We start from the raw sequence: 16,196 nt of genomic DNA, 5'->3' as shown, positions 1-16,196 counted from the left end.
ATCATGATCGTCATGGTAACCCCTAAAGTCAGCAACGCAGATGGATTTCGTCAACAGTATTCCCAGCATCAGGTACATCCCAAATGGCACCCTAACTTCCTAAGTAGTGCACTAGTTCAAAAGTAGGGCACTATAAAAGAGAATAGGGTGCCATAAGGGACTCAGCTATCATTATCCCATATAACGAACTGGCCAATAGAAAACACGCTGAGGAAAAGGACCACAACAGAACCAGATAATCAGCCTTTTGTGATCTAATCAAAGTAATGTGGCCGAGGATGTCCAGAATGAGGATCTTTGTTAAGACACTAACATCAACACACACTTACTAGGAGTGGACAGTAGGTTATAGGTCAGCAAAGATGGCATTTTGACATCTTATCATACCACTGATGTATCTGTAACTAGAATCCATTGATGTGGCACAAGGAAACATGTGACATGACTTAGTACAGCCAAAATAATATTATACAACAGCTATGTCCTTGTTATTCCCAATGATAAATGTCTTTATGTTTGCTTTATAAACTACATTGTTGCTGGTTGTTTAATCATGGTTAATTATTTCTTTAGTGTGCTTATATGACTAATGCAAATCACAAACTCAAGCCCATACACACACAGTCACACTCACGCGCCCGCCCACACACACACACACACACACACACACACACTCACACACGCTCGCAGACACAAACACACACACTCAGAAAACACTTGTGCTCTTGTTCGAGCTTTGCCTTTTCCATGTATTTGATTTGCATCTGTTCCTCCTGACTCCTCCGTTCCTATTCAAAGGACACCATTTTGAATAGACCCACACACCAACCTGCCCACAGTAGGCCCATGTGACTCCCAGCTGGCCTGACCACCTCTCCTTGCCAGGCAAACCATCGCTACACAAACCATACTGCTGCCTGCCTTCATCAGGTTGGCTTCTATACTACTGCAACGGGCACTTCAAATGTGTGCATCCTTTTTCAATTGATGCTGAGCAGTGATTTGCCAAGGTACAAAGTCGGTGTTCCTCCTCACCTGCAATAAAAAGCTAACCCAGAAAACCAAAATTGTTTCTGTGAAAGTTCCCATAACATTCATAAGAACGTACCCAGAACGCTGCTCTCCCATTTTGTTGCGGCAGAATGACTTAAAAACATTAAATAGTACATTGTGTTATTGTATTACCTGGAAACCTAATGAAAACGTTCGGGGAATATTCTGTGGTGGTTGTTACAGATGTTGTGCATATATTGTGCACAACATTTGAGTTAATGTTAGAACATTCCAAGGATAATTCATTTTAAAAATTATATTTTTTATTTTTTTCTATTTTTTCTATTTGTTCAATGTTTTTGGGATGCTATCATCCTAATGTTAGATAAATCCCTAACTAAAACTTAATGGAATCTTAGCTAATGTTCTGGGAATGATCCCAGTTTGCTGGTTAGACAATGTGAGCCAACAATAACTAACAATCACTTCAACATAATATCAACACACTGTAGATGTTCACCTTATATTTGACTTCAAACTGCTGTCTGTCTTCAGAGTTTCTGTAAAAGTGGATGGAAAAGTATTAGGGGAGACTATTTTAACACGTGTTCACTAAGTCACCCTTTTACAAGATTCCCTTTTCCTTGAACAAATTATCTTCGATGTAATTCAGCACATCCAAGCCCTGTCTCTCCTCTGGATCGGTCTCTTGAGAGGGTCTGTCTTTGAAACCCCACAGTACAGCATGGCCCACTTACAATGACACTAATACACTGGCACCCTTTGAAGAGAGGAATGACAGAGAGAATCTTTCCATTGCAGTTAAAATATGTTGCCAGCCATGCCTTTCATACAAATCACACTCCCAGCTTTCACATTGACATTTCATGGAATGTCTCCATTCCATGTTAACATTTCTAATTCAATGATCTTCCATACGATTTTTTTTTTGGGGGGGGGGAAGCGTGTGTAGCAGCCCGATCCAACTCTTGCCAAAGTAGTGCACTATACGGGGAATAGGGTGTCATTTGACATCGGCCCTGGTTTGATAGGCTTTGTGAGAGGGCATTGTTGTCCCTGTCATGTTCCAATGGAATTACAGAATCACATGACCCAGGAAGAGAGGAGTGGGACCAATAAAAGGTTGTTTTTGTCTGACAACATGACCGGCCTCGAGTTCCATAACAATTATGCAACATTACTTTCCCACCCATTCTATTTGTGTGTGGCGTGTGGTGTGCGGGCGAGCGCGTGTGTACTTTTGTGTGTGAATGTGAGTGTGTGTTTGTTTGCGTCTCGAGTTAATAGGGGGATTCCCAGACAAAAAGATGTTTATACATCAAGCTAAATGGCAGTCAACATCCCTCTGCCCTAGTCAAAGACCTCAACACTCATGATTGGCAACAACTTATAAAAGATTGTCCCCGTTGCTAAACTGTCATTACAGTTTACATTGTCATCATCTCAACAACATCTCAGAGCCCAGCCATGCTATGACAATGACATTGCTCCCTGTTCCAAGTCAAACACGAGCAGGCTTTCCTTCAGTCTCTCTCTCTCCCTCTAGTCATAGACATGGATATAGTTGATTCATGTTCTCAGCTCATTCGCCATATGGAGGGCATCGAGGGAGCTGTTGTGAAATGAAGAGAGGAGAGGAGGGAAAGAGAGAGCACCCTACATTTCCCTCAGTGACCCACATACAGCACAGCAGCAGAGACATCATGGTCTCCCAATCTCATCTCGCCCCTAACCTCCCCTTCATACCCTGGCTGAATTTCCGTACAATTCTAACCTCTTCCCCCTTCTACCCCTTCCTTTCCCCCCTCTCCTGTTTTTCGGTGCTGCAGCAGGCCCTGGGGCGAGGGGTTTACTGCTTACTCATGGAAACGGACAGAGATATTGCTTTGAGGGCACTTTGCTTCCAGCTCAGGAAGGGAAGACAGGAAGCAGTGACAATAACAAACTAGCTACAGAGTCCAGAGTCACTTACAGTACAACCACTGCATTCAACATGAAACACTGTTCCCTTTAGCGCTGTGCCTTCCTAGAAGAAGAAGATAACTACTTTGAAACACAGAGGATGAGAGAGAAGGAGGAGAGCGGGAGGGACGGAAAAAGACCCCTCTAAAGACTTCAAACAAGAGGCCATCTTCGAGAGTCTGACGGATTCTTACCTACTTGAGCTGTATTGAGGAGTTTGAGTTTAGTGGACAAACATAAGGAGAGGAATCAGCCAGCTATAGCAGCCATTGCCAAAGCCATCAAGGCGTGACCAGGCCCAGCCAATCAGAATGAGTTTTTCCCACAAAAGGGCTTTATTACAGACAGAAATACTCCTCAGTTTCATCAGCTGTCAGGGTGGTTGGTCTCAGACAATCCCGCAGGTGAAGAAGCCAGATGTGGAGGTCCTGGGCTGGCGTGGTGACACGTGGTCTGCGATTGTGAGGCCGGTTGGACGTACTGCCAGTTTCTCTAAAACAACGTTGGGGACAGCTTATGGTAGAGAAATTAACATTCAATTCTCTGGCAACAGCTCTGGTGGACATTCCATTCCTGCAGTCTGCATGCCAATTGCATGCTCCCTCAAAACTTGAGACATGTGTGGCATTGTGTTGTGTGACAAAACCACACATTTTAGAGTGGCCTTTTATTGTCCCCAGCACTAGGTGCACCTGTGTAATGATCACACTGTTTAATCAGCTTCTTGATATGCCACACCTGTCAGGAGGATGAATTATCTTGGCAAAGGAGAATTGCTCACGAACAGGGATGTAAACAAATCTGTGCACAAAATTTGAGAGAAATACACGTTTTTGCGAATGTGACCAACACTTTACACGTTGCGTTTATATTTTTGTTGGGTATATATTCACCCCTAACAGCATGCTACTCATGCAGACTAACTCCATTCATTAGTCACCACTTGTCTTTTGCTGTGGAATAACAGCTCAGTTTAGCTATTCTCAGAGTGTCCAATAAAACAAGAGTAGCTAAAGCTGGTTAACGGAAGCCATGTTGTGGGGGAGTAAAACAAATGCCATTGACAATCACATCGTAGGCTATAACGTTGCGAAGGTTTCAAAGGCTGGATGCCTGTAATAGGAAGCGTCTACGTTCCTGTTCCTGGTCTCAGTGGCTCTGTCTCCACATCCTGGTTGCACCTTGAGGCAGGAGGCAGACAGGGGAACACTATAATGATCTCTCTTGTCATGGACAACACACACTGTTAAAACATATGCCCAACAGCCTCTAGGATCAGTAGACCCTCCACAATTACCAACTTCAACAATTTCTTAAAAATGCAAAACTGGCCTAAGATCAGTGTTGAGGGATAACTTAATGCTCCTCCCACATGAGATACAGTTGAAGTCGGAAGTTTACATACACTTAGGTTGGAGTCATTAAAACTTGTTTTTCAACCACTCCACAAATGTATTGTTAACAAACTATAGTTTTGGCAAGTCGGTTAGGACATCTACTTTGTGCATGACAAGTCATTTTTCCAACAATTGTTTACAGATTATTTCACATAATTCACTGTATCACAATTCCAGTGGGTCAGAAGTTTACGTACACTAAATTGACTATGCCATTAAACAGCTTGAAAAATTCCAGAAAAGTATGTTGTGGCTTCAGAAGCTTCTGATAGGCTAATTCACATAATTTGAGTCAATTGGAGGTGTACCTGTGGATGTACAGTCGTGGCCAAATGTTGAGAATGACACAAATATGAATTTTCACAAAGTCTGCTGTCTCAGTTTGTATGATGGCAATTTGCATATACTCCAGAATGTTATGAAGAGTGATCAGATGAATTGAAAAGTCCCTCTTTGCCATGCAAATGAACTGAATCCCAAACAAAGTGTTGACGAAGACAAGGCTGGAGATCACTCTGTCATGCTGATTGAGTTTGAATTACAGACTGGAAGCTTCAAAAGGAGGGTGGTGCTTGGAATCATTGTCTTCCTCTATCAACCATGGTTACCTGCAAGGAAACACGTGCCTTCATCATTGCTTTGCACAAAAAGGGCTTCACAGGCAAGGATATTGTTGCCAGTAAGATTGCACCTCAATCAACCATTTATCGGATCATCAAGAACGTCAAGGAGAGCGGTTCAATTGTTGAGAAGAAGGCTTCAGGGCGCCCAAGAAAGTCCAGCAAGCACCAGGACCGTCTCCCAAAGTTAATTCAGCTGTGGGATCGGGGCACCACCAGTACAGAGCTTGCTCAGGAATGGCAGCAGGCAGGTGTGAGTGCATCTACATGCACAGTGAGGTGAAGACTTTTGGAGGATGACCCAGTGTCAAGAAGGGCAGCAAAGAAGCCGCTTCTCTCCAGGAAAAAAAACATCAGGGACAGACTGATATTCTGTAAAAGGTACAGGGATTGGACTGCTGAGGACTGGGGTAAAGTCATTTTCTCGGATGAATCGCCTTTCCGATTGTTTGGGGCCCCCGGAAATAAGCTTGTCCGGAGAAGACAAGGTGAGTGCTACCATCAGTCCTGTGTCAAGCCAACAGTAAAGCACCCTGAGGTCATTCATGTGTGGGGTTGCTTCTCAGCCAAGAGAGTGGGCTCACTCACAATTTTGCCTAAGAACACAGCCATGAATAAAGAATGGTACCAACACATCCTCCAAGAGCATCTTCTCCCAACCATCCAGGAACAGTTTGGTGAACAATGCCTTTTCCAGCATGATGGAACAAAGCGGCTTGGGGAACAAAACATTGATATTTTGGGTCCATGGCCAGGAAACTCCCCAGACCTTAATCCCATTGAGAACTTGTGGTCAATCCTCAAGAGGCGGGTGGGCAAACAAAAACCCACACACTCCAAGCATTGATTATGCAAGAATGGGCTGCCATCAGTCAGGATGTGGCCCAGAAGTTAATTGACAGCATGCCAAGGCGGATTGCAGAGGTCTTGAAAAAGAAGGGTCAACACTGCAAATATTGACTCTTTGCATCAACTTTATGTAATTGTCAATAAAAAGCCTTTGACACTTATGAAACAATTGTAATTAAACTTCAGTATTCCATAGTAACATCTGACAAAAATATCTAATGACACTGAAGCAGCAAGCTTTGTGAAAATGTATATTTGTGTCATTCTCAAAACTTTTGGCCACGACTGTATTTCAAGGCTTATCTTCAAACTCAGTGCCTCTTTGCTTGACATCATAGTAAAATCAAAAGAAAATCAGCCAAGACCTCAGAAAAAAATGTGTAGACCTCCACAAGTCTGGTTCATCATTGGAAGCACTTTCCAAACGCCTGAAGGTACCACGCAGCCATCATACCGCTCAGGAAGGAGACGCGTTCTGTCTCCTGGAGATTAAACATACTTTGGTGCGAAAAGTGCAAATCAATCCCAGAACAACAGCAAAGGACCTCGTGAAGATGCTTGAGGAAACAGGTACAAAATTATATTTTTCCACAGTTGAACGAGTCCTATATCGACATAACCTGAAAGGCCGCTCAGCAAGGAAGAAGCCACTGCTCCAAAACCGCCATAAAAAAAGCCAGACTACTGTTTGCATCTGCACATGGGGACAAAGATCATACTTTTTGGAGAAATGTCCTGTGGTCTGATGAAACAAAAATAGAACTGTTTGGCCATAACGACTATTGTTATGTTTGGAGGAAAAAGGGGGAGGCTTGCAAGCCGAAGAACATCATCCCAGCCGTGAAGCACGGAAGTGGCAGCATCATGCTGTGGGGGTGCTTTACTGCAGGAGTGATTGGTGCACTTCACAAAATAGATGGCATCATGTGGATATATTGAAGCAACATCTCAAGACATCAGTCAGGAAGTTAAAGCTTGGTCGCAAATGGGTCTTCCAAATGGACAATGACCCCAAGCATACTTCCAAAGTTGTGGCAAAATGGCTTAAGGAAAACAAAGTCAAGGTATTGGAGTGACCATGACAAAGCCCTGACCTCAATCCTATAGAAAATTTGTGGGCACAACTGAAAAAGTGTGTGTGAGCAAGGAGGCCTTACAAACCTGACTCCGTTACACCAGCTCTATCAGGAGGAATGGGCCAAAATTCACCCAACTTTTTGTGGGAAGCTTGTGGAAGGCTACCCGAAACATTTGACCCAAGTTAAACAATTCAAAGGCAATGCTACCAAATAGTAATTGAGTGTAAGTAAACTTCTGACCCACTGGGAATGTGATGAAAGAAATAAAAGCTCAAATAAATCACTCTACTATTATTCTGACATTTGACATTCTTAAAATAAAGTGGTGATCCTAACTGACCTAAGACAGGGAATTTTTACTAGGATTAAATGTCAAGAATTGTGAAAAACTGAGTTTAAATGTATTTGGCTAAGGTGTATGTAAACTTCCGACTTCAACTGTATGCCCTGTCATCACCTCAGAGCTAGCCCAAATAAAAATCACATTTTATTTGTCACATGAGCCAAATACAACAGGTGTAGACTTTACCATGAAATGCTGACTTAGGAGCCCTTTTCCAACAACGCAGAGTTAAAAAGCACAAAAGTTAGTATTTCCTTTTTTAATGGTGCTAACATAATAAAATAGCAATAACAATACCGAGTCAATGTGCTTGGGGTACGAGATAGTTGAGGTGATTTGATACATGTTGTAATAGATAAGGCCATTCACCATTGTCAATCATTTTATAAACACCATCTATATGGTCATCACCTGAGGCAGTCCACATTAGATGTTTTTTTATGTGTTTTTTCCTGTTTCCACCAACTCCATTTTCAATTCACCAACAGGTCGTGTCGGTGTGAACGGAGCACAATGACAACAGAGATAGATGTAGTCGTGTCATAGACCAGTGGTTCTGTCCCTGGGGACATAAAGGGATGAATATTTTGAGTCTTTTTGTCTTCGCGCTACACGGCTGATTCAAATCAAAGTTTGATGACTTGCTCATTTGAGTCAGCTGATAAGGAAAAACTACAACATGCACTCCTTTGGTTCTCTAAGTTGACTTGTTATGGTCCTGTTTGGTCTATGTACATTTTAGGAGTGGTAAAGTAGCTCCTGGCTCCTATTGTTCTGTTAAACAACAGCTCTGATCCCACCACTTCACTAGATTAGACAGGACAATCTGGCTATTGCTCTGAAATAGACTGGAATGCAGCCTCCTATCTTTAGAGTGGTGCTCTCTCTTACTTTCTCTCCCTCTCTCACGCTGCTGGGAACATTTCTTAATCACACTCAATGTTTGGAAAACTGTCATGGAACTGAAACAGAGCACAGAGCTCCCAAGGAACCAACCGTGGAAACGCACATTCCCAGTGCCAAACACTGCAGAAAGACACTGTCCCCTTTCTCAAAACACACCGTCCAACCCTACAATCACAAGCACACTGTTCTTGGCTTAAATTCAATGTGGCAGGGTATGAAGTGGAAGAGTGGAAGTGTTTGTCTGTGTGTGTGGTGCATGTGCGTATAGTTGCATTAGTGTACATATGTGCCGCGCGTGTAGTGTATACTATTTGAGTGTGTTCACTAAGGTGGCAGAGAACAGATGTAGGATTTTAATCTGAGCAAGTTTGCTACAGCAGGAAAATAGTTCTGCAGCAACAGGAAATGTGAATTATTATGTGGATTATAATTAATGGACATTTTATGTAGCGATGTAGTTGATGCATTTCAGGTTAAGGCAAATCAAGTCTGAAATGTTAAATTTGAAATGACAAACTTTAGAACCCTTTTTAAACCTTTAATACACTAGAAGTTTGAAGTTCCTGCTGAATACACTAGACGTTTGAAGTCCCTGCTGAATACACTAGAAGTTTGAAGTCCCTGCTGAATACACTAGAAGTTTGAAGTCCCTGCTGAATACACTAGAAGTTTGAAGTCCCTGCTGAATACACTAGAAGTTTGAAGTCCCTGCTGAATACACTAGAAGTTTGAAGTCCCTGCTGAATACACTAGAAGTTTGAAGTTCCTGCTGAATATACTAGAAGTTTGCATTTCCAGGAAAATTCTCATCAACAAAAGAGTAATCAAATTAAGATCCCACATCTGTATCCTATGTGAAGGGGAGAGGTTGCTGATTTCCCATAGACAGAACGAGTCCCAGTACTTCACTGGATTCCCATGCCAAATACAATCTGTGCCCTTCTCTAGTTCTGGCATCTGACCCAATGTCCAAAGGGTGACATAACAAGAAGTTTGGCCATTTAAGTCCAGAGTGTGTGGGGATGAAAAGAGCAGACCTTAGAAATGAGTCACAGGAACCATCTCATCTGATAGCACTTCTCCTTTCCATTTCTAGGATGACAGGAAAAGCCAGAATGACACTATAACCTGCATACAATACTGAAAGAATGTGAAGAAAATGCATTTCCTGTTTTGTTGTTGTTGTTAAAACTGCTTCCGCCATATGTTTGCTTTGATGCTTTGTAATACTGGGATGATCTAACAAGTTTGAATTGTGGCATTACATTCAAACCAGCTGTGTAATCTACTTTTCTTGGTACTCATGCCAGTGTTGTAACATAGTTTCGCGAGGTTCCACCGCAAGGTCGGAGCTTGAGGCACCCAGACAGACAGAGATCGACACAGACAGACAGCTGTCCCAGTCCACACCTACCCGGCAGTCTCTCTGCAGGGTCTTCATCAAGGCATTGTAGGTGTCAGCGTCGAAGTAGAGCCCTTCATGCATGTCCTGGAAGTCCAGGTCCTTGTAGACGGGACAGGCCTTCTCCCTCTCCTTCCTGGAGGCACGTCTCTTGTAGGTGGAGCCCTTCAGGTCGTACTTGTAGTGCATCTTGACGGAGCGCGGCAGCACGTTGTTCATCACCACCAGCCGGATGTTGACGCCTCCAGACTGGATGCAGTACAGGCCGTAGAACTTAGGCAGCAGGGTGCGTGGGTTCTGGTTCAGGTTCTGCGTGTGGAGAGAGAGGTGGAATACAGTTAGTTGATGAATAGGGTTTGTTTAATAGGCCTGGGTCCAGGTCTGCGTCCATTTAATGGCAACCTATTCCCTACATAGTGCAGTACTTTCGATCAAGACCCTATGGGGCCCTGGTCAAAAGTGGTGCACTATATAGGAAAAGCAGACTAGGTTGGGTGAGTTACTCACCATGTAGTAACCTGGGAGAAGTTTCTGGAGAAACTCAGCCTCTTTGTGCTGGACGGTTTTAATGATGAACTCGTCATCGCTGGTCAGGTAGAACAGAGAGCCGCTGGCCCCGGGGTTGGACAGCTCAATCAGAGGCTCATTACAGATGGAGTACTGAGGAGAAAAACTCAACTGGTTTAATATGCCTGTAAAAACAATAACAAAACGGGTTTAATATGCCTGTAAAAACAATAACAAAACGGGTTTAATATGCCTGTAAAAACAATAACAAAACGGGTTTAATATGCCTGTAAAAACAATAACAAAACGGGTTTAATATGCCTGTAAAAACAATAACAAAACGGGTTTAATATGCCTGTAAAAACAATAACAAAACGGGTTTAATATGCCTGTAAAAACAATAACAAAACGGGTTTAATATGCCTGTAAAAACAATAACAAAACGGGTTTAATATGCCTGTAAAAACAATAACAAAACGGGTTTAATATGCCTGTAAAAACAATAACAAAACGGGTTTAATATGCCTGTAAAAACAATAACAAAACGGGTTTAATATGCCTGTAAAAACAATAACAAAACGGGTTTAATATGCCTTAAAAACAATAACAAAACGGGTTTAATATGCCTGTAAAAACAATAACAAAACGGGTTTAATATGCCTGTAAAAACAATAAAAACAATAACAAAACGGGTTTAATATGCCTGTAAAAACAATAACAAAACGGGTTTAATATGCCTGTAAAAACAATAACAAAACGGGTTTAATATGCCTGTAAAAACAATAACAAAACGGGTTTAATATGCCTGTAAAAACAATAACAAAACGGGTTTAATATGCCTGTAAAAACAATAACAAAACGGGTTTAATATGCCTGTAAAAACAATAACAAAACGGGTTTAATATGCCTGTAAAAACAATAACAAAACGGGTTTAATATGCCTGTAAAAACAATAACAAAACGGGTTTAATATGCCTGTAAAAACAATAACAAAACGGGTTTTAAAAACAATAACAAAACGGGTTTAATATGCCTGTAAAAACAATAACAAAACGGGTTTAATATGTAAAAACAATAACAAAACTGCCTGTAAAAACAATAACAAAACGGGTTTAATATGCCTGTAAAAACAATAACAAAACGGGTTTAATATGCCTTTATGCCGGGTTTAATATGCCTGTAAAAACAATAACAAAACGGGTTTAATATGCCTGTAAAAACAATAACAAAACGGGTTTAATATGCCTGTAAAAACAATAACAAAACAAAACGGGTTTAATATGCCTGTAAAAACAATAACAAAACGGGTTTAATATGCCTGTAAAAACAATAACAAAACTGGTTTAATATGCCTGTAAAAACAATAACACAACGGGTTTAATATGCCTGTAAAAACAATTAACAAAACGGGTTTAATATGCCTGTAAAAACAATAACAAAACGGGTTTAATATGCCTGTAAAAACAATAACAAAACGGGTTTAATATGCCTGTAAAAACAATAACAAAACGGGTTTAATATGCCTGTAAAAACAATAACAAAACTGGTTTAATATGCCTGTAAAAACAATAACAAAACGGGTTTAATATGCCTGTAAAAACAATAACAAAACGGGTTTAATATGCCTGTAAAAACAATAACAAAACGGGTTTAATATGCCTGTAAAAACAATAACAAAACGGGTTTAATATGCCTGTAAAAACAATAACAAAACGGGTTTAATATGCCTGTAAAAACAATAACAAAATTGGTTTAGTATGCCTGTACAACCACAGGTCCCAGATCTGTTTGTGCTGCTCGATAACTCCTATGGTCATTGAACTCGCTGCCTAATCCTCAGGGAAATAATGTTCTCTGCTGATTTATAAAGCACAACCTCTACCATGGACAAACTACTAACCCCTCACCCGTTTACTGTGGTTAAAAAGGATTACGTTGCCAATAAGGGTGGTCTGGAAAGCAAACATACAGTTTCATTCATTCAGAGATGGGTGTGCGGCTTTTATGGTGCGGTATATCATTATCACGCACACACGCGTGTACACACACACACCCCCCCATCTCCCCCATCTCCTCCACACACACACACACTGAGTGAAAGGTCTGTTTTGCTGGGATTGGCTGTAGACAGGTGGTCAATAGTTCATTGAGGGTATGGCATCAGTATAGTACTTTCCGTAATTCTGTGCACTCAGCTTTTACAAACCACACATTCAGCTTTATTACTTCCACAGAGGTTATCTAAGACCATACAATAGGCCTCAGGGCAAAGGGTGAATGTATTCTGTTTCCACCAGCATTCGTGTGTGTTTATCAGTTGAACCTTCACAAACAAAGCGCAAAAGAACATTTCCAGTTTAGCTTACATGAGATGGGCCTCTGGCAATAGAACCTGTGTAGAGGACAATCATTCCAAAAACATCTGTGGCGTTATTCTCCACATTAACATAAAAGCCCTGCTCTAACACAGAACCCCCTCTGCGTTGAAATCAAAGGACCAGGGGAAGTCAGTGAAGGTGGAATAGTGATGATGTTTAATGATAATGCAGTAAAACAGAGCTGTGTGTTCTAATAGAGAGAAACAACGAGAGAGCGAGAGAGAGAAGGCATGGGTTTCTCCACAGACTCATTGAGCCCACAGCATGAACGCATCCACAATGTATCTGCATTTGCATTCAGGACCCTGAGTGGTGTGTGTGTTCTGTCTTAATTCATCTCTGTTGTTGTTTCTGTGTTTGAATAAATGCATAATCAACAGGGACACATTACGACAGTGTTTCGCTTCACTCCTCAGTATCTTTCCCTCCATCTCTCTCTCTCTCTCCATCTCTGTCTCTCTCCCTCCATCTCTCTCTCTCTCTCCCTCCCTCTCTCTCTCTCTCTCCCTCCATCTCTCTCTCCCTCTCCCTCCATCTCTCTCTCCCTCTCCCTCCATCTCTCTCTCTCCCTCCTCCCTCCATCTCTCTCCCTCCATCCTCCATCTCTCTCTCCCTCTCTCCCTCCATCTCTCTCTCCATCTCTCTCCCTCCATCTCTCTCTCCCCTCTCCCTCCATCTCTCTCTCCCTCTCTCCCTCCATCTCTCTCTCTCCCTCTCCCTCCATCTCTCTCTCCCTCTCCCTCCATCTCTCTCTCTCCCTCCATCTCTCTCTCTCCTCCCTCCATCTCTCTCTCCCCCTCCATCTCTCTCTCTCCCTCCATCTCCCTCTCCCTCCATCTCTCTCTCTCCCTCCTCTCTCTCTCCTCCATCCATCTCTCTCTCTCCCTCCATCCATCTCTCTCTCTCCCTCCATCCATCTCTCGCTCTCCCTCCATCCATCTCTCGCTCTCCCTCCATCCATCTCTCGCTCTCCCTCCATCCATCTCTCTCTCTCTCCCTCCATCCTCTCTCTCTCTCTCCCTCCATCCATCTCTCTCTCCCTCCATCCATCTCTCTCTCTCCCTCCTCCATCTCTCCTCCCTCCATCCCTCTCTCCCTCCATCCCTCTCTCCCTCCATCTCTCTCTCCCCCTCCATCCTCTCTCCCTCCATCCCTCTCTCCCTCCATCCCTCTCTCCCTCCATCCTCTCTCCCTCCATCCCCCTCTCCCTCCATCCCCCTCTCCCTCCATCCCTCTCTCCCTCCATCTCTCTCTCCCTCCATCCATCTCTCTCTCCCTCCATCTCTCTCTCTCTCCCTCCCTCCATCTCTCTCTCCCTCCATCTCTCCTCCCTCCTCTCCTCTCTCTCTCCATCTCCCTCTCCTCTCCTCCTCCCTCCCTCCATCTCTCTCTCCCTCCATCTCTCTCTCCCTCCCTCCATCTCTCTCTCCATCTCTCTCTCCCTCCCCTCCATCTCTCTCCTCCATCTCTCTCTCCCTCCATCTCTCTCTCCCTCCATCTCTCTCTCCCTCCATCTCTCTCTCCCTCCATCTCTCTCTCCCTCCATCTCTCTCTCCCTCCATCTCTCTCTCCCTCCATCTCTCTCTCCCTCCATCCTCCATCTCTCTCTCCCTCCATCTCTCTCTCCCTCCATCTCTCTCTCCCTCCATCTCTCTCTCCCTCCATCTCTCTCTCCCTCCATCTCTCTCTCCCTCCATCTCTCTCTCCCTCCATCTCTCTCTCCCTCCATCTCTCTCTCCCTCCCTCCATCTCGCTCTCCCTCCCTCCATCTCGCTCTCTCTGGCTTTCACTCTTTCTTTGCTTGTCCTGTAGCCTTTTGTCTGATAGCAATGACGACTGATCACAAATGCAGGATGTGTCAGGGCATTCATAAGAGCTGTGTCGTGAGGAGGGTACAACAGCCTTGGAGTAAAGTACGTGAATCCGAAACTAAAGCTATGGCATAATAGAAAAGAATGGTAGAAAATAATTTCAAATGAAAAGTAATGTGAGTGTAGAATAACATATAGATAGATCATGCAGATAATAGCTGGTCCTGCTCATACAGTATGTTATATATTCTATATGGTAGTGCTGCATATTGAAACTCCATGGTGTATTCTCCTCTGATCTACCTGTCCTAGTGATAATGACAGTGTAATAATAGAGAGGTGGTAATGACTTTGACCTGAAGGGCCCATCTCTCTGGCATCTCTCTAGCAACGGGTTAACTGCTGATACACGCACTCTCACACGCACACACGCCGCCACACATCCACCCACCTCGACCCTCTGGGAAATTATAGCCTGATTTCATTTAAATGTGCAGGGGATGCAATTAAACCAATCATAATGAAATTAGCACAACTATTACCTCATCCCCCAAACCCAACCCCCATCTCCACCTCCACAGCTGGATAGGTAGAACAGGGTAAAACCACTGCTCTGTAAAACTCTAGTTACACTCCCATACACTTTAGTCACCACTGATCCCAATGAGTTGATTGGTGAAAGTTACATGATAGGTAGGATGAACTCTAACCTACGGGATGTGTCTCAATCCATAATCAGGTGTGGACTATGAGTGTACCTGGTGTGTACCAGGTGCAGTGTTTAGACCTACCAGGTAGTCATCTGGTTTGATCCCGAAGAGCTCCCGGAAGTAGCGGAAGGCCAGCGGGGCGTAGGTTTTGAAGCGGAAGTCTGGGTAGTGGTGAGCCGGTGTCAGGTTGCTCCCCTCGCTGATGGAAACGGCCCACCGGACACAAAGACACAGAACAGTTAGTTAGAATATCCCCACATACAGAAACAAGCGAGACACACCTCCGTGTTTATACTGTATTTATACTCGGGATATCGCTTTTCAACAGTAAAAGTTTTTTAAAAAATCGCTGGAGGATGTCTTTTAAGTACAGCTACCCATAGCAAGCCAGATGAACCAGTGGCACACAGCCCTGTTTAGAGTCCAGAGCCTGGCGAGAGAGCATGTCTCCGATTACCCTAAACAACACCCATAGAACACAATAATACAACACCATGTAACACAGTGGACCAGCAATATGATGATATGAGATCTGTGTCCATAGACAGAGAGAAGGCATGGGGTTCTCCACAGACTCACTGACGGCAGTCTGCAGTCACCTTGAGCCCACAGCACAAACACATCCGTCATTTATCTGCTTTGAAAGGCTGGTCATGACGCACATCAACACCATCATCCCGGGACACACTAGATCCACTCCAATTTCACAGAACGCCCCAACAGATGACGCAATCTCAGTTGCACTTCACACGGCCCTCTCCCACGAGAGTGGGAAATAACTATCTGAGAATGCTGTTCATGTACAGCTCAACGTCAAACACAGTCCCCTCCAAGCTCATCACCAAGCTGGGGAAGCTGGGACTGAACACCTCCCTCTGCAACTGGATCCTGGACTTCCTGGAGGCCGTGCCCAGGTGGTGAGGGTAGGCAACAACACCTACGCCACGCTGACCCTCAAGACGGGGCATCTCAGAGGTGTGTACTTAGCCCCCTCCTGTACTCCCTGTTCACCCACGACTGCATGGCCACACACACGACTCCAACTGCATCATCAAGTTTGCGGACGACACAACGGTGGTAGGGTAGGCCTGATCACCGACAGCGATGAGTCAGCCTATAGGGAGGAGGTCAGAGACTTAGCAGTGTGGTTCCATGACAACAACCTCTCCCTCAACGTCAGAAAGACCAAGGAGCTGATCGTGGACTATAGGAGAAAGA

At 43.7% G+C, this 16,196-nt stretch overlaps 1 protein-coding gene across 4 annotated transcripts in view; it reads right to left on the bottom strand.

Moving 5' to 3' along the window:
* The window catches only part of LOC118393317 (phosphatidylinositol 4-phosphate 5-kinase type-1 beta-like), a 114,476-nt gene that overhangs the window by 34,017 nt on the left and 64,263 nt on the right, over positions 1 to 16,196 (bottom strand). For all 4 annotated transcript variants that reach the window (XM_052461671.1, XM_052461672.1, XM_052461673.1 and 1 more), the window contains 3 exons: positions 15,060 to 15,177; positions 10,080 to 10,232; positions 9,585 to 9,881 (listed from right to left, as the gene is read on the bottom strand). In XM_052461671.1, coding sequence (XP_052317631.1) covers positions 9,585 to 9,881; positions 10,080 to 10,232; positions 15,060 to 15,177 — 568 coding nt within the window. The remainder of the gene's footprint in view (positions 1 to 9,584; positions 9,882 to 10,079; positions 10,233 to 15,059; positions 15,178 to 16,196) is intronic.

Source organism: Oncorhynchus keta, chromosome 14 (assembly GCF_023373465.1).
Source record: "Oncorhynchus keta strain PuntledgeMale-10-30-2019 chromosome 14, Oket_V2, whole genome shotgun sequence".
Lineage (NCBI taxonomy): Eukaryota > Metazoa > Chordata > Actinopteri > Salmoniformes > Salmonidae > Oncorhynchus > Oncorhynchus keta.
This window is presented reverse-complemented; position numbering and strand designations above follow the sequence as displayed.